Here is a 22,678-nt window from a genome sequence, read left to right as displayed (position 1 = left end):
TTTTCTTCCCTGCTACCTGTCCATCTTTCACTGAACCCACTGTGGCATAGAAGTCTCAGTAATTTTGATAGTTTGTAGAGAGGGGACAAGGCTGTAGAAACTGAAAAGAGGCCATGTGACTCCCCCCCCCCCCCTTTTATGGACTGCGTAAAGATACTCTCAATGGTAGTGACATTTTGTCTGTAGCAGAAAGAGATGCAATGGAGACAGAGGAGCAAAGAATCGGTCTTGAGAGTCCTCAAAGTGCTTTATTTTGTAAAGCCTGGCTCATGGCTGGAGTGTATTGTTAGCACTAGGAGATACAAGACAAACTTCCTTATCCTGTCCAAACAGCTTCTCACCCGAAATGAACAACAGAGATGGTTACAGACAAAAATAATGCATTTTGTCAAATTCTAAAAGCCAACACGGATTGGCCACAAAGGAAACAAGTTACTCCATTTCGGTATATGTACCTTATCTTTAATTCAGGGCTTCACATTTGTATGTCTTGGGTCAAAAGAACCACAGCAGAACTTCAGAACAACAAAACAGATGTAGGCCAGAATTAACTATTGGTAGGGATGGGGAATCAAATCATAGCACTGATGAACTTAAAATACATAAAATACAGAGGGGTATGACTATGTTACAGGGGAGTTATCTTCCTGGGAGAATGAATTCCCAGTCAGTAGAGAATGGTCGCATGGCATTACTGCTGGCTTCCAAGGCTGCCTGCATATGCTGGGTACAATGAAACTTGTGGAACCCAGAAGTAAAGATGACTGGAAAAGGCAGCCTTACAGGAAGACTCGTTGAGTTTTAAGTCATTATTACAGAGTGAATTATTTTCCCCCGTGTTTTTGGAATTACCTACAAAAATCTTCTTACATTTTAAACAAGGAGTTTTAAAGGCACAGCTTTAACACAGCGTGTAAGTTGAGTACCTACTCTAAGCAAGTCTAATAACCTTATAACTTGATGCCTTCTAGAAAAATGAAGGAAGGTTGGCAGATACATGATCAATGTGGGCAATGTTTAACTTGATTAAACACAATCAGCACAGTTTAGGGCAATGAATTTACAAAACCAGAGTTGGGTTAAATTTGTTTAAAAAATGAGGTTGATAAATGTTCATTTGAAAGAATGGAAGAATCCTTTCTCTCTCTCTCTCTCTCTTTCTTTCTTTCTTTCACCATCTACCATGTACTTTGAACAAAACATTCACTCATGAAACATTACTGAAGGACACATCTGTAAATGTGACAATCATTTTCACCAGCACTGTAAAATGTCTTTACATGTAAACTTCAAAAATCACATGCTGTTTATTAAATTTTTAGATTCAAAAATATCCCTGTTTTCCTAATAATGTAAACAGTTAAACTGAGGGTTTCAGTTAAAGAGATCATAATTGGTAACAAAATACCATCCTTTAAACAATGGCCAAACAGAAACTTTTTGCAACTCAGATTTGCATTCAGTGACAGGAGAAATTGAATATTAATTCTGTTCATCTTCCTACAGGGAGATGTAGCTACTATTGCCCCAAACTATGCACCTTCCAGGTAAGCTTTGTTTTTATTTTGTAGCATGAATACCTACAACATACTGGTGTAACAATGAAGAGTCTCCAGGCAAGAAAGAAAAGCAAGCAGTTTTCCTAGACATCTTTATAGAGGAGGAAATGTGGACAGAGTCCTGTGGTGGAAAAGAGGGTGGTTATTCTGGGGGTACTGGGGGTCCCAATACTACAGGGACAGAACCCATGGCCATGAAGATGCCAGCCAGCATTCTTCCACCCAGGGATGGGGGCTCTGGTGGCAATTATTAAGGAGAGAGAGAAAGAGAGAGAGAGAGAGAGAGAGAGAGAGAGAGAGTCTTTACGTGTTGTGTAGAAGTATTACCTTTGCATTAAAGTGTTTGCTTTTGTTTTCTTTTTTATCAGCATCATTATTATCCTCCTCATTATCCTCCTCATTATTATTATGAATACTGTCTCCCATCTTTCAATTCAAAGATAAACTGATCCACAGTTTATTGCATGATGCCAACAGGTGCTCTGATGTGCATTTCCCTTCCCCTCCCCCCATTGTGTCCATCCATCCATCCATCCATCCATCCACCCACCCACCTACCCACAGCTGGAATTGGAGGGTTTTTCTTGTAACATTCTGATTCAAGCCGATCGGTTTTGATTAATTATTTAAAAAATGTGCACAAGAGCATGTGCGTGTATGCACACGCGCGCCCACACAGAGTGGAAGTAGCTAGAATGAGGCTGGGGAATATCAGGTAGCTGTTAAAGCGAGTAGCCCCCCAAATCGGTCATCTTAGCCTGAAGATGTAAACAAAGGAGGTCTGCTTCCTGCAAGATGAGTGCTTCATTGAGTTTGGTTTTCTTTTGTCCTACACCAAAACCGGTCCTTCCCATGCTCATATCCGTCCAAGGCTGCGCAGGAGGTTACGTCAAGATGTGGCCAATAAAGTCCAAAAAGCGCTTTGAATACTGCTCTGGGTTCACGGTAGAGATCTCTGCACCAGCCTGGGAAATGTCAAAGGAAAGGAATATTGATATAATATTAATGGTTTCCCCAAAATTACTAGTTAGTATCAATTGTAGTAAAAAATAAAGATTTCCTTTTTTTTTTTCTTTCTTTAAGTGGTGGGGACAGAACCCAGGGCCTTGAGCACGCTAGGCAATAGCGTGCCATACCCTAGCCAGGAAGCTAGTAATTAATATTCACTCCTATGCAGCCTCTGCTCTCAAAATACATCAAAGTGGGGCTGGGAAGGTGGCTCAGTGGTAGAGCGCTTGCCTTGCATGCCTGAGGCCCTGGGTTCGATTCCTCAGCACCACATAAGCAAAAAGAAAAAAGCCGGAAGTGGCACTGTGGCTCAAGTGGTAGAGTGCTAGCCTTGAGCTGAAGAGCTGAGGGACAGCACCCAGGCCCAGAGTCAGGTCCCACAACCGGACCCCAAAAAAAACCCAAAAAAACAAAAAACATCAAAGTGCTTACGTCTGAACATCAGGCCAAGACTGGCCACAGCACAATAAGTTCCCATCACTTACCTAGGGCAGTTGCATCTTAAAAAACAAAAACAAAACCCAACAAATCACTTAGGACATTCCCAACACACAGTGGCATCTGTGTGGTTTATATCCAGAGGTGCACAAGTCAAGAAGGCAGGCTTTGAACATGAGAAAAATATAAGCATCTGGAGAAAAGGAGAGCCTTCATGACACAAACATTGCCTTGCGTTTCAAGACTGTCTTATTTAAGACAGAGGGAAATGTTCAATGCTCCAAACCAGGACGGCAGAATTGATGGATCCTGGGATCTGCCCAGGTTTGCCCTGACCTTATAGCCAGTGAAATCTATGTTCCTAGCTGCATCTCCTGCAAGACCTGCACAGACAAGGAAGCTGGGCCCTTGGCAGAAGTCCAATGAGAGATCTTCTATTGTTAGATACCCAGCACTGGCCAACACACACAAGGCAGAGCCTGGCCAGTTTCCTGAGCTGCCTGAAAAGGGCAGGAGCAGAGTTCAACTAAGTCATCAGGACTATTTTTAGAGAGTCAAGTTCATGGGCAAACTTGTAACTTCCTGGCCTGGACTGTTTGGGTTTTCACTGAAGAGGCAAATCTTGAAAACAGAACACGGCTGTCAACAGTAGTAGGCCAGTTCAATACTTCTCTGCTAAAAGTAACATCTGGGTTTTGTAAACTGCCCATGATTTTAGGCCATGTAGTAAGTAAGTAAGTGATAGAAGGAAACGTAACTAAGAGGACTAATGGGGCCACAGTGTACTTCGATTTCATAAGATGCATACTATGGAACACTTATAAAACATCTACCCAGTGGTTGGCTCCAACAGACAAGGCGTCAGGACCGCTTATTTGGTGTTTCATTCAGGTATACAGAGAGAAAGTACAGATTCTGTCCAGTTTTGGCTTTGCAGTGTATGTGTGTTTCCAGCCAGAGCTGTGTATCAGAGAATGGCCAGAGGCGCCTCTGGAGCCCCTCCCTCAGCTTCTGAACTAGACTGAGACTCAAGAGCTACTCAGAAGGCTCGGACGGGAGGGAGCACTGCCCACCTCTCTCCCTGTGCTCTCTGGGCTTGGGACGGGGGAGGCTTTGGTTTGGGTTCCGTTATGGCAGGACCATTGTTGAGGATGGGATTGAAATATTTCTTTGGCAAATGGAATTTGGTTTTAAGCTACTCCCAGTTCTGGGATGACAGCCTTTAGTTGCGTGCTGATTCTGGCATGTCTGAATTGACTCCATGCGTCAATGGGAGGCACCTCCCCGGCCTGTGTGAACAAACAGCCTGACTGATCTGTACTCTTTAGGACCCAGAAGGTCAGATGGGTTCCTACAATACATGCATAAAATAGACACAACACCATATATGCAGTTCAGCCAGACAGGTGGGGATTCTAGTCAAGGACCCAGACCCGAGCACAGTGCTGGCCCAGGCTGGAACCCCATTTCTATCACTGCCTAGTAATGGGCTTTGGCAAGTCACTCCTGATTGAGGCTGTCTTCCTCAGTTTCTCCAGGGGACACACTAGTGTTTTACTCTGGCTTGTCATGGAGATGAAACAAGTTAATATGCCTAGACTAGTGATTCTGAACAAGCACCATAGAAATGAGGAACTAATATCATGAATCGCTGATCTTATACACAAAGGATTTCTCTATTAGGAAAAACCACACTCACTATGAGAAAAGCAGAATTCTGTATGTGAGAATGGACTAGAACAGGACAGAACAGAATTCTGAGAATGCTGCTTCAGTGTGAAACCTTGCAGCACCAAATTGTCTCCAGCACTTCAATCTGTGTTTCTCAACAGAGGAATCTATAGAATATTCTAGAATGCAGGTGGCTATTAATATCCCCTGTGTGGAAATCCCAGTCTAGGTGATTCACACCCGGGTCCAGGAGAGGGGTAAGAGTGGGGACAGGGGATTGGCTGAGAAGCCCCTAACCTCTGCAGAAAAAAAAAAAGCATTATTGGAGGACTCAGAATAGCTTGGTGGAAAGGAGCAGAGAGCAAGAAGGAACACCCCTCCCCCCATAATAGAGAGCCATACTCACGCCATGTTTAACAGTTTTTGCAGCATGGGCAGCTTTCTTTTTTGCATCATAATGAGTAAGAATATCAATAATGGCCATGAAATACACCTCTTTCCTGGGTGAGTCTGTAAAGGGAAGAGAGCACAATCACTTTTGGAAAAGCATGAGGTACCCAGGGAGTGAGGACTGAGGTTCGGGTGAAGGAAAGTCAGCCGTGTCAGGAGTGAGAGAGCTCGAAAGGCTCAACTCCTGCCCAGCCTGCTTGGCTCCTTGTACCCAGTTCTCATCAGTTTAAAAAGTTAAAACCATCCAACCAACCAAAGGAGCATCCTAACAGTGTAAGCGATTGTCAGTGAAGGTCCAAATGAGAATAAGTGTTTTATATTGGGGGGTTGGTCCTGGGCTTGAACTCAGGGCCTCATACAGTTGCTTGACTTTTTGACTCAAGGCTGCTACTCTGCCACTCAAGGCAACTCTCCACTTCTGGCTTTTTGCTGATTCATTGGAGATGAACAGTGTTTCTGAGTTGTCTGCTCAGGCTGGTTTTAAACCTAGATCCTCACTCAGTTTCCTGAGAAGCTAGGATTACAAGCATGAACTACCAATACCAGGTAGGAACAAATGTTTCTGTTTGCCAACTCTTTAATGACAGCTTTCTTTACTGGTAACTGGTGTATACAAAAAAAATACTGTTTCAAAGTGCTTTATAAAACCAGCACAACCATTATGCTATTGATCCTTTCCTACCATAAGATGCACACTTCACAGCTCTATTGCCTCATTGCATATGAAATTAGAACTACATAAAGGCTTTTTATCATCTTCATTACCTACTTTCTACATATTCTCAAAACTGTTTTTCAATTATGGATGGTAAGAAATGGATATCCCGTGATATCTAATTTTCTAAGTTGCAAAAAGCAATGTTGGTGAGTAAAAGAGAGTAAAACTCAACTCAGGCCCACTTCGTTGGTGTGTCATTGGAGATTAAAAAAATTAATGAACCACATGTTTATTTTTTTAGAAAACAAGAGGCTATTTTTATTATACCACTAATTTTTTTTCCTTCATGGATACACAGCTAAGATTGAAGTAATATTTCTTTAGATGCCCAATCACTTAGACTTCCAAGATTATGCTGGGTCCTACTCTAGAAAAGAGGGTCATAGACCTCTTTCCAGGGGAGGATAGTAGAGGACAGATGTGGCAGATCAGATTCTCACTCACACGCAAGTGTGAGTATGCCTGCTCCATTGGACAGCCACCCGAGGGTCACAGTGCATAATGCAGAAATGATTTGTGATACTACTGACTTAGAAAACTGCTAAAGGCTGAGTGCCAGTGGCTTACTCCTAGAAGCCTAGCTATTCTAGAGGCTGAAATCTGAGGATCATGGTGTGAAGCCAGTCTGTACAGAAAAGTCTGGGAGACTCTCATCTCCAATCACAAAAACTCAGTGTAGTTCAAGTAGTACATTGCCAGTCTTGAGTGAAAAAGCTAAGGGACAGTGCCCAGGCCCTGAGTTCAAGCCCCAGTACCAGCTAGCAAGAAAAAAAGAAAAGAAAAGAAAAGAAAAAAGACAAGAAAAAAAAAGAGAGAAAGAAAATAGTTTAAAATAAGACTTAAAGTGTTGTTTTGTTTTGTTTTGCCAGTTCTGGGGCTTGAACTCAGGGCCTGGGCACTGTCCCTGAGCTTCTTTTGCTCAAGGCTAGCACTCTACCACTTGAGCCACAGTGCCATTTCTAGCCTTTTCTGTTTATGAGTTACTAAGGAATCGAACCCAGGGCTTCATGCATGCTAGGCAAGCACTCTACCACTCAGCCAGATTCCCAGCCCATCATTTCTTTTATATGTTATCTATAAACATGGGTAAATGATCATACACGCACATACACACATACAAACACATACACACATAGGTAGATAGGTAGTAGAAGACTGTGTGGCAGTTTCATTTCATCACTTAACATCACAGAATTCAATTACAGAGATTTCCATTCCTTCTTCACACTCCAGTCCCCAAATCAATGCACCTGTACGCTGCAGGACTGGTCCCGCAGAGAAGCATTCTTGTAATTGGGGTTGTGATGGCCGAGAGATCACACTGCAAAGATCAAACCACTCACTGCACATGCAAAAGAATTGCTAGTCACGAAGCTTACTCTCATGGCATTTAATTCCATAGACATCAATACTTGGATCGAACTCGCCGGGAGCCAAGGGTGGGGAGCTGTTGAGAGTGTTTCCAGGACTGTCTGGTGGGGTCCCGATGGGGTGTGTGCCATCGCTCTCCCCCTCCTCCTCGCCTTCGTTCTCCTCACACTCCACCTCTTCTTGCTCCGCTCTTTCCACATCATGAATTCCCACCAGAAGACTGTAATCCATGAGCTTTAACTGGGCGAGAAACTGGGGGTTTAGAGGTGGGGGAGAGGCATCAAGTCAGTCATTTGTACCTTTGTAACCATCCAGATTTAAAGAACTTGAACACAAAGCCCAATGCCAGTGGCTCACACCTGTAATCCTAGCTGTTCCAGAGCCTGAGATCTACGGATTGTGTTCAAAACTAGTTGGGACAGAAAAGTCTGGGAGACTCTTTTTTTTTTGTCGGTTGTGGGGCTTGAACTCTGGGCCTGGGCACTGTCCCTCAGCTCTTCAGCTCAAGGCTAGAGCTCTACCACTTGAGCCACAGCACCACTTCTGGTTTTCTGGTGGTTTATTGGAGATAGGAGTCTCACAGTCTCTCCTGCCTGGGCTGGCTTTGAACCTCGATCCTCAGATCTCAGCCTCCTGAGTAGCTAGGATTACAGGCGTAAGCCACCAGTGCCCGGCTATCTGGGAGACTCTTACTCCACTAACCCACCAAAAATCTGGATGTGGAGCTGTGGATCAAGGGGTTGAGTGCTAGCCTTGAGCAAAACAGCTCAGGGACAGCACCCAGGCGTTAAGTTCAAACCCCAGGCCTGGCACATACACACACACACACACACAAGACCATAAACTTAGTTAACATGCATGGGAGACAACCGTTTAGGGGGAGGTACAAGGGTGTCAGGGAGGTCCCCACCAAGATCCTCTTCCATGATGCTCCCAAAATCCCAGGCAGTTTCTTCCACTAAAACCCAGCCTCACACTTCCAGCTGGTTCTGAACGCAGATTATTTGCCCTGAAATGCAAAGCTGGAGGTGGAGGCTTGCACTAATCACTGAGGCTGGGTTACACTGGAGAGCAGAGAGCATGCCCAGCATGAACAAGCCCAGGAGGGAGGGAAGGGCAAGTTTCTCCCAACAATGAAGCCAGAGATTGGGAAATAGCAGGGGCTTTCCAAGTAGCTCCGGCAGAGCCCCAGAGTAGTTTGGAAAGCACTTTGAAATTCTGTACACTGGCCAGGAAGGGTTCTTGTGCTCCATCACAAATAAGTAAAAGCCCAAATGTTTCAATCATTTGCTTCAGTGAGCAATGAAGCCCCTCTGTCCTTAGCTCACTTCCCTCTGAGGGAAGGGAGGAGGGGACAGAAGATGAAGGTACTCTGCTACCTACGAAGAGTCACACACCAAAGTTCCTCTCATTCTGTGCTGGTCCAGCCACAGCTGGAATGTAAAGCCCTGTGAGTCTGGCTACCCAGGCCTGCCAAGTTCTTAGATTTCTCATGTCATGTTTCTTTGTTTCCTTCCTTCCTTGTTTTCTTCCTTTCTTCCTTCCTTCCTTTCTCCCTCCCTCCCCCTTCTCCTTTCCTTTCCTTTCTTTCTTTCTTTCTTTTTTTTTTAAATTTTAATGTCAGATACCTGACATTGAATGTGATGTTCTGACTCCTGAAGTGTAGAGTGGGAAGAGCTTACACCGTGCACCTGCTGGCTACAGCCGGCTCCTCCCATGGCACCATCCTGTACCCAATTAGGGTTTGGTGTTGGAAAGGGTGCCCTGCCCTGCCTCTCATAGCATTTGGCTGCACTGTCCTTGGTTCGTTGGTGCAGAGCAGCAGATGAGGCCTCTGAACTAGCCTCCAAACACAAAGGGTAAATATAGAAAATTATGGGTCTTGATGTTCTGGTGGAAAATGAACTGAAATCAGTTTGCAAAGACCTGCAGGGCCATTTTGTCTTTGCTCTGAGCCCTGTGGGAAGCAGCTCTGTCTCTGTGAGTTGAGTGAAGAGCAAAGATTCCTTATAGGCAAGCAAAAGGCCTGCTCGCCAACACCAACCCCTTCCTATTGGCCATCCCCTGACCCAATGGCCTTCCTTCCTTCCTTCCTTCTCTCTTTCTTTCTTTCTTTCTTTCTTTCTTTCTTTCTTTCTTTCTTTCTTTCTTTCTTTCTTTCTTTCTTTCTTTCTTTCTTTCTTTCTTTCTTTCTTTCTTTCTTTCTTTCTTTCCTTTCTCTCTCTCCCCCCCCTCCAATTTTGGTGCCAGTACTGGGCTTGAACTCAGGGTCTGGATGCTATCCCTCAGCTTTTATGCTCAAGCACTCTGTCAAGTGAGCCACAACTCCAGTTGAAGCTTTTTGGTGGTTAACTGGAGATAAAAGTTTCACAGAAGCTAAGTGCTGGTGGCTCATGCCTGTAATCCTACAATCCTAGCTACTCAGGAGGCTTAGATCTGAGGATCATGGTTCAAAGCCAGCCCGGGCAGGAAAGTCCGTGAGACTCTTATCACCAATAAACCACCAGAAAACTAGAAGTGGTGCTGTGTGGTTCAAGTGGTACAGCTCTAGCCTTGAGCTGAAGAGCTGAAGGACAGCGTTCAGGCCCAGAGTTCAAGCTCAACGAACAACCAAAAAAAAAAAGAAAAAAGAAAAGAAAAGAAAAGTTTCAATTTCCTGCCTGGCCTGGCTTTGAACTGTAACCTTCAAATCTCAGCTTCCTGAGCAGCTAGGATCACAGGCATGAGTCACCAGCTCTTTGCTTTAGGTTAGGCTTCAGATAGGTCTGGCTTTAGACCTTGATATTCTTACTCACACGTGCTAGGTAGGTGAGATTATAATGTGAACTCTCTTATCTGGCTTCTTCATTGAGATGGGAATCGCACTAGAGTTGTTTTGTTTTTTTTTTTACCTTGATCCTCCTAATCTGTGTTTCTGAGTACCTGTGTGGAAGCCCAATTATTAGGCTTTGAAAGGGGCAGAACAGAGAAACCTTACACAAGTTTGATATTCAGATACTGTAGTAAGGTAGGAAAAATGGGCTTATTTAAAAGCAGAGGCTGGACTCTTGTTTAATCCATGCCTCAGAGGTTGAAGAAGCAGCCACTCTTCCCTGTCCCTTCCTTCTTCTAGTGATGGCAAGAATGGACTTTCTACTGTCTCTACCATCCCCAGGCTCCCTTCTTAGTGCCAGACTGCCATCCTTCCGGGGGGTCCTGACAGTATTAGGTTTCAGGGACATCTGGCTAGGAATATCTGTGGACAGCCATCCTCACGAATCCCCACATCATGGCTGAATGGGCGAGCAAATGTATAAAGTGCTTGAATCTTTTACCAACACAGGACCTGTCTGTTACCCAGTTCAGTGACTTGTTCTGCTTTCCCTGGGGCCTAGGATACGGCTAAGAGCTGAATGCTATGGGCTCTGGAGACAGCTGACCAGTCTCAAGGCCAGGCTCTGGGTGCTCAGTGAGATGGTAGACAGGCTTGGGAAGGTGGGGACAAGTCCACAGACTCCAAGTGAGGGAGTGGGTTCAGGAGTCACGCTACTGCTGGAGGTTTTGTTAAAGCAGCTTTCTCCAAAGCTTATGCTGGAAGAGAAAGAGTTAAAGTCCAGGGTTCCTGAAGACCTGTCCATGTCGATAAGGGATGCTGCTCCCCCTCAGAATACCCAGGGCCTCCTATCTTGGAAGCACATTTGGAAATCATAACCAAGAGCATCTAGTTATATCCGCTGGCCCTCAGGAAGTGTGACTGGCAAAGTGCACACTGTGAGCCATTTCTACCCTATTTGTGGGTCCAAGGCTCCGGAGAGACTGAACTCAGCCTCTGGGCTCCTAGAGAGGCAGGTCAGCCAGGGTCTTTTTTGTCTCCTTCACTGCCCCTGCTCCACCTAGTATGTACCTGGCTTTGAGCCCTGCACTTAGGGCCTCTGACCACCTTCATCCTGAAGGCCTCTCCAGGGGCTGAGGCAGTGCTGGGTGACCAGATGACAAATGTACGCCTCAGAGTGCTGGGCTAGGGGACAGAAAGGGAGGATGGAGACTTTACCTCACTGCCTCAGCTTTGCTGTGTGGCAGGGAAAAGTCCCCTTCTCCTCATCCCTGCTTTCTCTGGGCACTTGCGAGGTTGGAAAAGAACTAGGGGCACCCTGAACTTCCCCTTCTAGCCTCCTGGAAAGGGAAGGTGTTTTCAAGATGCAAATCTGGTTTAGCCCCATTTACCAGAGTAGAAACAATACTCCCACACGGGGACCTTGGCTCTACTGTCCCCTCTCCTATCCTATCATCTGAACACAGGTGCTTCCGTCGGGACCTTCCTTTGGGGTATCCTTCCCCTCCACACCTGGGGCTCAGCTCATTTTGTAGGGGTATCTGAGTTAGTCCTCTCGTCAACCAGGAGCTCTGGCTGTTCTTTCTCCCTTGTATTCCTGACCCCTGGCAGGTGCTGGGCTCCCCACAAGCCAATAAATGAGTGAATGCAATTTCTGCATCTTTTCTATCCATCCACTTCCCCCACTACACTACCAACATCAAACAAAAACAAACAGCAAAGCAGTAACAAAATCCCTTTGCAGCAGCAAGAGGCAACAGCGTTGTGAAGTACAATGAGATTGATCACAGCGCAGCTGGCTTGTCTGCAGTGCACTTTCTACTTAGACCTTCACGTGGTTGACCTCCAAGTAAAATTCTGACCTTCACATGGCTAACCTCCAAATATACTTTGACCTTTACATGGCTTACCAAATACATTTTCAACTTTCCCATGGCTGGCTTTTAAATAACACCGTTAAGCTGCACAGGGCTGACCTTCAAAAACATGTTTCACCTTCACATGGCTGACCTCCAAATACACTTTGAGTGTGCCTTTGGTATAAGAGTCAGGGGCTTGCCTGTGACTAACCTAACAGGACAAGCAAGGATGGTGACAGGGCTGGCTGGACTCATTAAGCCATGTGTGTCTGGGCAGAGTTGTCCTTCCTGAGAGTGGTCTCCCATGTCAGGATGCCCTGAGCAGCCTCCCCGAGTCTCCAACCTGTGGTCAGACCCTGATTTGGCTTCTCTTCCAGTAAGGAAGAAATAAAGGGAGATGAGTTCCTGTGATGATGTCCCTGAAGCCCTGGGTGAATTAAACACAGTGCTTCAGGGAAACGCGTGCCATCTCACCGAGTCGTAGGTTTTCAAGTCTACAGGACTGGGCAGAAATGGAAGAAGACCCAGCATGGGGCCTAGAACTCAGATGTGGGGTCAGTTTCTGGTGAATACTGGCAACTCAAGATATAACCACCTTTATGTTTTATTGCTCATCCTTTTAAAATTCTTATCTATTATTTATTTTTTAAGTTCAGAAGAATTCAAAGTATGAAGACTTAAATTTTAGGCTCCCCTGGTTTTCTTTTCTTTTTCTTTTTTTTTTGGGTCCGGTCGTGGGCCTGAACTCTGGGCCTGGGCGCTGTCTCTCAGCTCTTCAGCTCAAGGCTAGCGCTCTACCACTTGAGCCACAGCGCCACTTCCGGCTTTTTTTTTCTTTTTGCTTATGTGGTGCTGGGGAATCGAACCCAGGGCCTCATGCATGCAAGGCAAGCACTCTACCACTGAGCCACCTTCCCAGCCTCCCCTGGTTTTCTTTGTTTTTAAGGTCTTCATAATTGTCTGTGCCAGGCTGAGGATCTATCTCTTTTATACTTACAGTATCTCATCTAATTGGATCCTTCAATAATTAATTCATCATTAGGCCAATTATGTTTTGTTTCCCCCTTTTGTTCTTTTTGGTGCCAGAGCATCAAGTGAGTTAAATGCACTTTCTACCATTGAGCTATACACCCAGTCTGTGCCAAAGCTGTGAGCCAGTGTCTTCCTCACTATCTTTATGAGCCCTGTCACCACCTCCTCTACCAAACGCTGTGGCCAAGATGCAGTGAATCAACTATTTTCACAACAGATTTCAATGATGTCAACGTGTTAACTTTCTTAACACACTTGTTCTACTAGAACTGCTACCTCCAACACAGCTGGTTATTAAACCAGAATTCCCATCAGCCCTGTGTAGTGTTTGACCACTTGTTTAAACCTACTGCCTTCCTCCTTTGGAGCTTGCTTTCAGAGAGCAAAGTAGCTACTGCGTTATCATTAACATCTTTAACTTGTATAATTTTATGCCAATGTTATGTTTTATGTCAGTGTAGTTAGGAGTATGTCCTCAAGTTCTGGTCTGAATATAGTATTCTCTTCTTCTTCCTCCTCTTCCTCCTCTTCCTCCTCTTTTTCTTCTCCTCTCTCAGAAAGGGTTTATATGTTTATTTTGTGCAAAGCTCTCTGGACAATTCTTTTCTTGAGAAAAAAATCATTTATTGAGCTATAATAAACTCAAATATTCTATTAAGCCTTATGAAAATAACTCCCCCCCCAAAAGCCGCCGCGAACAACAACAACAACAACAAAACCAAAACTGAAAAAACCCCAACATAGTGCAACTTGAACCATTAGACCAGTCAGCTAAATTAGAAAGCCTGGAGCTCATGGAAAAATAAAACTCGATTAAATTCTAGTCTCACTGTCAGGATCAGATGTCAAGCTATTTCACCACAATTACCTGCTTAAAAATTTAATGATGCTCCTCTCCTGCATGAATTTTGAAACTAAAGACACTGTTATCAGCCATTGAGAAAAATTTTTAATGAAAGAACACTTTATGCCCTGCCTACCTCTCAACAAAACAGCCGAGTGTGAGAGCCATGTACGGGGATTAAACTATCCAATCCTTTAATCAACAACATTATTAGAGACAACAAAAGGCTTAAGAGGATCCTCATGCAGTTCAAATGCCAGTTTGAACTGCTTGAATTACATTCTTTCTGGAGGCTACATGTGATTTGTGATACAAAGTCAAAAAGAAGAAAAGAGAAAAAAGATTTTTTTTTTTTGGCAGGGGCAAGTCATAGATAACTGGAAGGGTTATTTACTATAATTTCTAAACCAGTATTACTTCTCAAGACCAACGATTTGTTGATTAATCATCAAAAACTCAAAGGAGAATATTTTTCTTCTGGCACAGTGCTTAATTATCAATTGGGATCAAATTTGACCCCAATGTAAATAGGAAATACTTAACTAATATGCATTTAAATAATCACCCTGACAACTGAGAAAAAAATGCTTATTAATAAGAGACTGAAGAGTAGATGTTACATGGTAAAAAGAAATACTTGTATTTAGTTTTGTTTTAAAACTAGAAATTTGTATTCTCCCCTCCCCCAAATACAATACTAATGTTTAAATCCAAGCATATACATCATGGCAATTAAAATGATGTAGAAAAGTTTATTAAATGATTGAACAATAACTAGGAATAATCAGGGTGCTGATAGCTTATGCCTGTAATCATAGCTACTCAATGAGCTGAGATCTGAGGATCCTAATTCAAAGCCTGCCTGGATAGGAAAGACTTTGAGACTCTTAATCTTCAATCAAACACCAAAAAGCTGGAAGTGGAGCTGTAGCTCAAGTTATAGAGTACAAACCTTGAGGGGAAAAAAAAAAAAACTCAGAGATTGCACCCAGACCCTGAGTTCAAGCCCCAGGATAGGCACCAAAAAGAAAAAAAAAAAAAAAAAAGGAATGAACTCGCTAAGCTCCAGTGTTTTGCAATGAAAAGAGCTGGTAGATGATTAAAAAGTAAATTAAAACACTACTTGTCCCTTGGTGAAGAATCAAATGCATGGCATTCATTCCTTGGCTCTAGTCATTTTAATCGATTTTGTTTAATGACATGGACAAGAAAATCTTTCCACAAAGTTCCCTCTAAGGGGCAGGCCTGACTGTGTGGGAACAGGATTTCAAAGTAAAAATGAAAAAGCACATATCTATAAACAAGTTGTGGGCAAGAGAACCCTAGTTCAGTGATTGCCTGAATTAGAATTCTTTTTGCATTTTAACTCAATAACATCCATATCCGAGTTTAGTTCTCAAAGAATTAAATAAGGAAGCCCAATAGGAAAGCTGCAGTGCCTTTACACTAAGCAAAATGACAGGAAGAGGAGGATTAAAAACAATTCCTAAAACAAAACAGTACTTAAAGAGGAATCTCGTTCATGATACACTAAGCCCTTTAGAACACTGGGTCTTATTTCAAATTACCCTCTCCATAACTCAGTGCCACAGTGCTCCATGCTAAGTCCTGTGGTGGAGCAAGCCTGGCTCTCTGACCCCAGGACCCTGTTTATGATGACTGGTAGGAATATTAAAACATGAGCTGACTGAGGACAGCTTATTAGCCCTGAGTGGTATGCTGGTCCTCTCATACTCTGCATAGATGCTGTGTGCAGGCAGGGGACCCCAAGGATGTCCCCACCCAGCAGATGACAACTGGTGTTTCTGATCTATCATCTGGGACTCTGGCATACTACATTTTAAAACCGATATAACGTAATGTCTATCTGTTTGTATGTGAGCTGCAATGTGTGTGTGTGTGTGTGTGTGTGTGTGTGTGTATGTGTGTATGTGTATGTGTATGGTTTGCTGTGGATTAAAAAGCTCCTAAAAGTGAACAGAGGTGACCTGATGCCATGGAGCTGTCCTTCTTGTTGATTTTTCTTACCTCAACATCCTTTTTCAGTTTTTCCAGGAACACTTTTTTGTTACTGTCATCAATGTAAATCTTTTGGCCTTCGTTAATGAAATCATTATCTTTTAAAGTTGGCAGTTCTTTGGCCTAAAACAAATGAAAAAAAAAAAAAGATTGAGAAAGAAACTTGAATAAAATCTAAAAATCATGTACATACCCGACCCTGGAAATGGAGGTTTGCCCTGTCCAACAGAGGTTTGACCCAAGGCAATAAAGTGTGAGATGGCTCGACACCGCCAGGGGTCATCGGTGAGCTACAGTCACTGGAAGCATACCCACTGGGAATGGGGGTTAAACATGCGCCCTGTTAAAAGGCTCCCCTGTGACACAGTTCAGGTATTTCCCACGAAGGAACCCAATTTCATCCTTACATGAAGCCCTCCAAGTACAGAAGTTGTATTCTTGGTGCTTTATGGAGAACCTTCAATTTTCTTACTGGTTCAACCCAAACTCAACCATTCCCTCCACTTCTGGGTGGGCCTTGCTGGGCTCTGGTTACAAATAATATGTGCTCTCATGGCATAATCACATCTTCATTTTGAATCAGGGGGAACTGCAGCCAGAGGCTAACCATCTGCCCTTCTAAACCCTTCTGTTCTTCACGCCACCAGGGAAGTTCTGTTCTTGCCTGAACAATGGCAAAAAAACCCCACATTTCTTCTCCACACAGTGCTATTGGAATCATGTTTCCTTTTACTCTTTGTAAATAAACAAGAAGTTGAGCTAACAAGGAGAACCACACTCCTACCAACTGATAATGAGCAACTTAAAATGTAGATTATGGAAAAAATACAAAATTAAGACCCAACCACCTTGTGCTGCAGTAAATTGGCATCTGGTTTTACAACAGTGTTTATTTGCTGAAACAAGGACACAGGATGACCCATTGCAACAATGATCCCCATAGGACAGTATATTGGAAACAAACTTTACAACTTTGGGAGGGGGTGGGGTGGAATGGGGTGGGGAGGAGTGTAGAAGGTGGGGGAGGGAATGGGTAGTGGGACAACAAAAAGGGGTAACAATGATCAACAAGTAATGTTCTCATTGCCTTACTCATGTAACTGTAACCCCTCTGTACAGCATCTCTACAATAAAATTAAATTTAAAAAATCAGTGTTTATTATTCAGTTTTACTTAGAACAACCTGCATTCTGGGAGAGCTCAAAAAACAAAACAAAACATGACAATCAAACCTCCATCTTCAACTCCATCCAGTCAACCTTAGCTTATTTTGTTCTCTTTAAAGGAATGCAATGTAATATACTGTCTTTCTTTGGGTAATATGATAATGAAGCCAGAATGGTCCAAGGAAACAATCTATTTTTTCTGGCTCCACATTGCTCCCTGCTTAAGGTAAACTCATGGATATGTCTATTGAACCATCTTTTAGATGCTTGAACTAAACATGTTCCTCCCTCTCATTTTTATAAAGCATACACATATAGGTAAACATAGTCATTGATTTATGTACACAGACAGATGTGTATACATATGCAGTTCTAAGTTGGTCCCTTTGGGTTGCTTTGACTTTGAAACGAAAGTTTTACCTGTTTTGCAGGTTTTGACTTAGAGTTCCTATGAAAACAATTATACTTATAAAAGAGGTGTAGTAAATCTCAGAAATTCACTTCAATAAAATCAAGACTCTAGGGGGAGATGGATCTTTTTAAAAATGTTTGAGTAATAGACACGAAGAACTAAAAATGCAGTATCATTCTTCCTAAAAAAAATTGAGAGTGGACTGTCTAAATCTGTCATTAATAGTTTAAAAATAATGTAATAAATGTAAACCGTAAAAACCCAGAATGTCTTTCTTCAGAAGGTAGCTGTTCATGTTTCATGGTTGTGTCATGCATGTAGGACTTTCTGAAGGTACTAAGAAGATGCGCATTACCCCAAATATGACATTAGGGGCAGCTGAAAGTGAAGGGTGGCAGCCAGACCTACACCCCAAAACAAAGGAGCCACAGACAAGACTGAGATGGTCCAGGCAGACATTTTGGATATTTCTGTATAACTGTTTTGGTACTGGGTGAGTAAGGATTAAAGAGTTGCCTCAGGCTGAGTGTGGTGGTACTAGCCTTGTAATCTCAGCTACTCGACAGAAGGAGATTGGGAGGATTGAAGTTTGTAGCCAGCCGGTTACTGACACTTCATTTCAATCAACAAGCCAGGATGGTTGTTCATGCCTATGGGCCAAGCTACATGTGAGGGATAACTAAGAGAATCACAATCTGAGGTCAGCACCAGGCAAAAACGTGCAACCAAAGTAAAAAAAAAAAAAAAGCTGGGAGTGTGGCTCAAGGGGTAGAGTGCTTGTGTAGCAAGCAGAAGGCCTTGAGTTTAACCCTCAACACTACCACCACTAAATCAACAAATATAAATTCATTTTGTACATGGAAGAAAAGATGAGAGAGAAATTTTTTTGTTGTTATTTTGGGTGAATTTGAGAATCATGAAGACGGAGATGACAGACCACAGACACATTAATAGTGTTTGCAATGAAGGTCACTTTAATGAAGATGAAGATCATTTCAGGTTCGCCCCAGCAGAATCATCTCACATGACAGGAAAAGTCTAATCCACCTCATAAAACTCTGAACACCCCGTACTGTGTTGTAAGCCTACTTGCAAGTTTCATAGGCACTAGGGATGTATTTAGATTGGATCAAGTTCAGAAAAGGGAAAGCGGATTGGTTAAAAGACTTAAGGGCTTATTGAAAGGCTCAAGAGGCAAAGATAGGTCCTTCCCAGGGCAGCTGTGGGAGAGCAATCTGACAAACACCCACCTCCCACATGTTTGCCCTAAGACTGGGCTTACAGCCTCAGAGCTGGGGGCCATGAATCTCCAGTTCCAGCCCTGCATCTACCTCTTACTTGCCAGGGACCTGGGACCAGTTCGAGATCTCTCTCGGCTGTCTCCTAAGTGAAGAACTGGGGAAAATACCCACACCACCGTAGCAGCTGTAGTTCAAGTACTTATAATGTTAAGTACTGCATGAGCCATTTGTACCCATCATTCCCTTAACTCTTCGAAACAATGCTAACCATCACCCTTTCCCACATCTCATAGCACACGGAATGAAAATAATTCAGCCTAACTACAGCCCCACACACTGACAACTGAGGAGCTGAGATGAAAACTCAGGCAGCCAGACTTTTAGTCCTTCTGCCAAAGGGAAATGTACGCTGATAATTCAACCACCACTACGACCACCATCACCACCGTTAATTTATACCATTCAGCACTACCGCAATCACCATCACTGCACGTTATAAATACCACCATCACTATAACTACCACCATTTCCACCACCATTATCACCACCAGTATCACCACCACCACCACCATTACCTGGACACTACCACAATAATCACAGCCACCATTAGTCACTACCACCATCATCATTATCACTAGCATCACCATCAATAAATACCACAAGCTCCATCATCGTTATCGCTGATGTAAGGGTTCCATTGGATTCAAGACTGGTATGGCATCTTGAGAAACTTGACTGCATTCGAAATATTTTCTTAAAAAAACTATTCATTCCCCTTACCCCCCAAGAACTAGATGATCAAGATTAAGTTACATGACACAAATTCATACCCAGGAAAACCTTACTACTTCTAAGTTAATGGCTTTAAACTCTCAATGTAAAACTGCCCACAAAGACCAGGCATGGTGGCTCAAGCCTGTAATCCTAATTACATGGGAGACAGAGACTGAGGACTGAGATTGAAGATTTATGGCCAGGCTGGCCATAAAAGTTCCAGGGAATCGATCTCACTCAATGACTGGGTATGGTGACACACACCTGTCACCCACAGCGATGCAAGGAAACACAAGTAGGAGGATCACAGCTCACGGTTGGCCTGGGCAGAAAGCAAGACCCGACCTTCAAAATAACCAATGCACAGAGGTTTGCGGCAATTAAGAATAAAATATGCGAGCTGGGAAGGTGGCTCAGTGGTAGAGTGCTTGCGTTGCATGCATGAGATCTTGGGTTCGATTCCTCAGTACCACATAAGCAGTAAAAGCCAGAAGTGGTGCTGTGGCTCAAGTGGTAGAGTGCTAGCCTTGAGCTGAAGAGCTGAGGGACAGCACCCAGGCTCAGAGTTCAGGCCCCACGACCGACAAAAAAAAAAAAAAAAAGATGAAAATATGGTTGTATAATAAAAATAGGACATGTAAACTTCTTGCAGTAATAAAGTATGTAAAATTTGGTATTTATTAAATACATGGAATCAAATTTAATGACACACACACACACACACACACACACACACACACACACGCACGCACGCACGCACGCACGCACATATATATATATGGCCGAAATAGAAATTTGTTGACTTTTGTCTTAATTTTCTTAGTTTTTCTCAGTGAGTACATTATAGTAGTGGGTAATTTAGTGTTATTTTGCTGACCTGAAGCAAAAATCTGTGAACTGGAATCTTAGAAAAAATAACTGAGACATAGGAGGAGTCATGAATTCAGTCTCAGTGAGCAGAAAACTCCCTAGCTTTTAACTTACTATGAGCTGTAAGGGAAAACTAATTTTGTTATAAGTGTGTGTGTGTGTGTATGCATGCTGATACTAGGGCTTAAATTCAGGACCTAGGCACTGTCCCTTAATTTTGCTCAAAGCTGATGTTCTACCACTTGAGTCACAGCTCTATTTTCAGATTTTGGGTGCTTAATTGGAGAGAAGAGTCTTAATAGCATTTCCTGCCTAGACCGGCTTTAAACTGTGTGGTCCTCAGGTCTCAGCCTCCTGAATAGTTAGGATTACAGGTGTGAGCCATTGGTGCCTAGTTGTAAATATTTCTGACAAGTTTTTGGCTTCAGTTAAAGAAGACAAAATTCCTTAAAAAATTACAAACTGTCTCTAAGTAAGTATATATTCTTCAGTGCAAGAAACATGCAATATATAACAATATTATTCCTGGTCAGAAAGGTTTATGTATAATGGAAAGACAAACAGCTTGAAGAAACAGCACATGGATAATCCTTTAACTGTGTAAAAGCCCCTGCTTATGCAGTTACTGGTAATTCCCCATGGATCAATAAAAGTTATACATGTTCCCCAAGGACAGATTTGGTCAGCAGTTTAAGATGTACAAATATTCAAAGCAGTGACAAAGGCTAGTGTTCTCATTTTTAGATGCGACCACAGGTCTCCATGGACAGCTCAGTAGACAAAGACCCATGGGAAGGTGATGTACCAGAGAGAAATTTCAGAATCGCATGGAAGCAGACATGAGGCTGCTTGCTGCTCAGAAAAACTGCAAGGAAAGAAGATAAAAAGCCAGAATTCACCAATTTCTGTTTAAATGTTAAAATAGTTACTGCTTTGCCCTTTTGTACTTAGAATTTTCTAGCTACTATACATTTTTTTTGCAATCTCTACCAATAAACAATAAACAAATATGGTTAGTGAAATGGTCTGAATGCATTTCTTTTAAATAGGAGTGTGATTATATGCTTATTTCTGCGATTAGCTATAAAAACAGCTATCATTTGTATGAAATTTAGGGTGCAAGGCTACTTTAGTAATAAAACCTGAAATCATACAGATATCTGGCAAGATTTAAAAATTGAATTATCTTTTAGACCACAAAAAAATTAAAAATCATTTAACAAAGCTTAAATCTGTATCTACAGTCAGAAACATTTACTTTAAATACACAGAACTCAAACCAAAAATGGCACTGAATTTTACTATCATTCTATACACCCAAAGGGACAACTGTGTTCTTCTAAATGACCATTAACTCTGGGAAAGCAAAACAAAAACAAAAACAAAAATAAAACAAAACAAACAACTTCTTTTTCCACATGGAGAGCCCACATGGGTGGAATTCAGAGCCAACTTCTGTTTTTGCAAGGAAGCCTCACTGGGAAGATGAAATGAACCCGGTCACACTTGAGTATTTAATGCAAACAGGATTTTGGCACCAGAAGGTTTCAATGCCAAGGATAATACATATCAGAGCACTCTGTGATTAAAGGACTTACATGGCAGAACTAAATGAATTTTTCTTCGATGTGCTCATTTGGCAACCCCCCCCCCTTTTTTTTTTTAATAAATCTAATTGTAATCCTTGATGTCAAAGACTGCTGTCCAGCATCCCTTTGATGGGCTCTTTCTGTGACACAACAAGTTGAACACACTTGAAAAATAAAGACTATTGTCTTATGGCAGGGACTACCCGGGTCCCCATTTTGTTTGTTAATCCAAGTTGACCTAAATTAAAGGACTTGGTGAGACAGGATAAAATTCCTCTCAGTATGCCTGCCCAAAGAACTTCATAAAAGTCATAGTGGATAAAATTGGAAATCTATACATTAGAAGTATTTCTGGGAGGGAGAGATCCTTAGGTAATCCTTATATATGTGTGTTATCAATTTGGGCGTAATAAGAGACGCTAGAGATTTATAATAGAATCGGTTCTGCTTTCCCAAAGCAGCTAAGCCACAAATTCGATACATGGAAAGGCAAATTAGTGAACGTGGATAAAGTTGACAAAGAAGTAGCATGGGTAACAGGTGTCTGTTGGCAAAAGATCATACAATATATGCGATGACCGTCCCAGTTCTTGGCTTGGGAAATGACCCATTACCAACTTCTAACTTCCACAATAAAAGCCATGAGAATGCAGGCATTTTGGGCCAGCATTGGATCCCAAAGTTGCATCATTTTAATTTCAAGTCTGGCAGAAAGAAAATATTCTACTGAACCTACTACTGAAATAGAGCCACAACACACTGGATAAGCTCTCAGTTTTCCATTTAGAGTTGTTAAGGGTGCTGAGGCCCAGCTGTTAGTTGTTTTCTCTAAAATTCCTTAGCCA

The 22,678-nt window shown here is 42.7% G+C and overlaps 1 protein-coding gene and 1 long non-coding RNA gene across 2 annotated transcripts in view; both read right to left on the bottom strand.

Annotated features, from left to right (window-relative positions):
* Window positions 1–228: 228 nt before the first annotated feature.
* Pip4k2a (phosphatidylinositol-5-phosphate 4-kinase type 2 alpha) overlaps window positions 229–22,678 on the bottom strand; it is a 156,091-nt gene continuing 133,641 nt past the window's right edge. Inside the window, exons 7-10 of the mRNA XM_042686003.1 lie at window positions 15,791–15,904; window positions 7,224–7,467; window positions 5,083–5,186; window positions 229–2,524 (exon numbers count right to left, since the gene is read on the bottom strand). Of these exons, the coding sequence (XP_042541937.1) occupies window positions 2,444–2,524; window positions 5,083–5,186; window positions 7,224–7,467; window positions 15,791–15,904 (543 nt within the window). The 3' untranslated portion in view covers window positions 229–2,443. The remainder of the gene's footprint in view (window positions 2,525–5,082; window positions 5,187–7,223; window positions 7,468–15,790; window positions 15,905–22,678) is intronic.
* Window positions 5,539–6,910, bottom strand: LOC122113082. Its single transcript, XR_006148372.1, has 3 exons — window positions 6,829–6,910; window positions 5,724–5,729; window positions 5,539–5,555 (listed from the first exon to the last, which is right to left on the bottom strand). It is a non-coding gene; the product is annotated as an uncharacterized LOC122113082 (long non-coding RNA).

This window comes from Dipodomys spectabilis, unplaced genomic scaffold (assembly GCF_019054845.1).
Source record: "Dipodomys spectabilis isolate Male_0828 unplaced genomic scaffold, ASM1905484v1 ptg000096l, whole genome shotgun sequence".
NCBI lineage: Eukaryota > Metazoa > Chordata > Mammalia > Rodentia > Heteromyidae > Dipodomys > Dipodomys spectabilis.
Note: the sequence above shows the minus strand (reverse complement) of the source record. Positions and strands in the feature narration are given on the sequence as shown.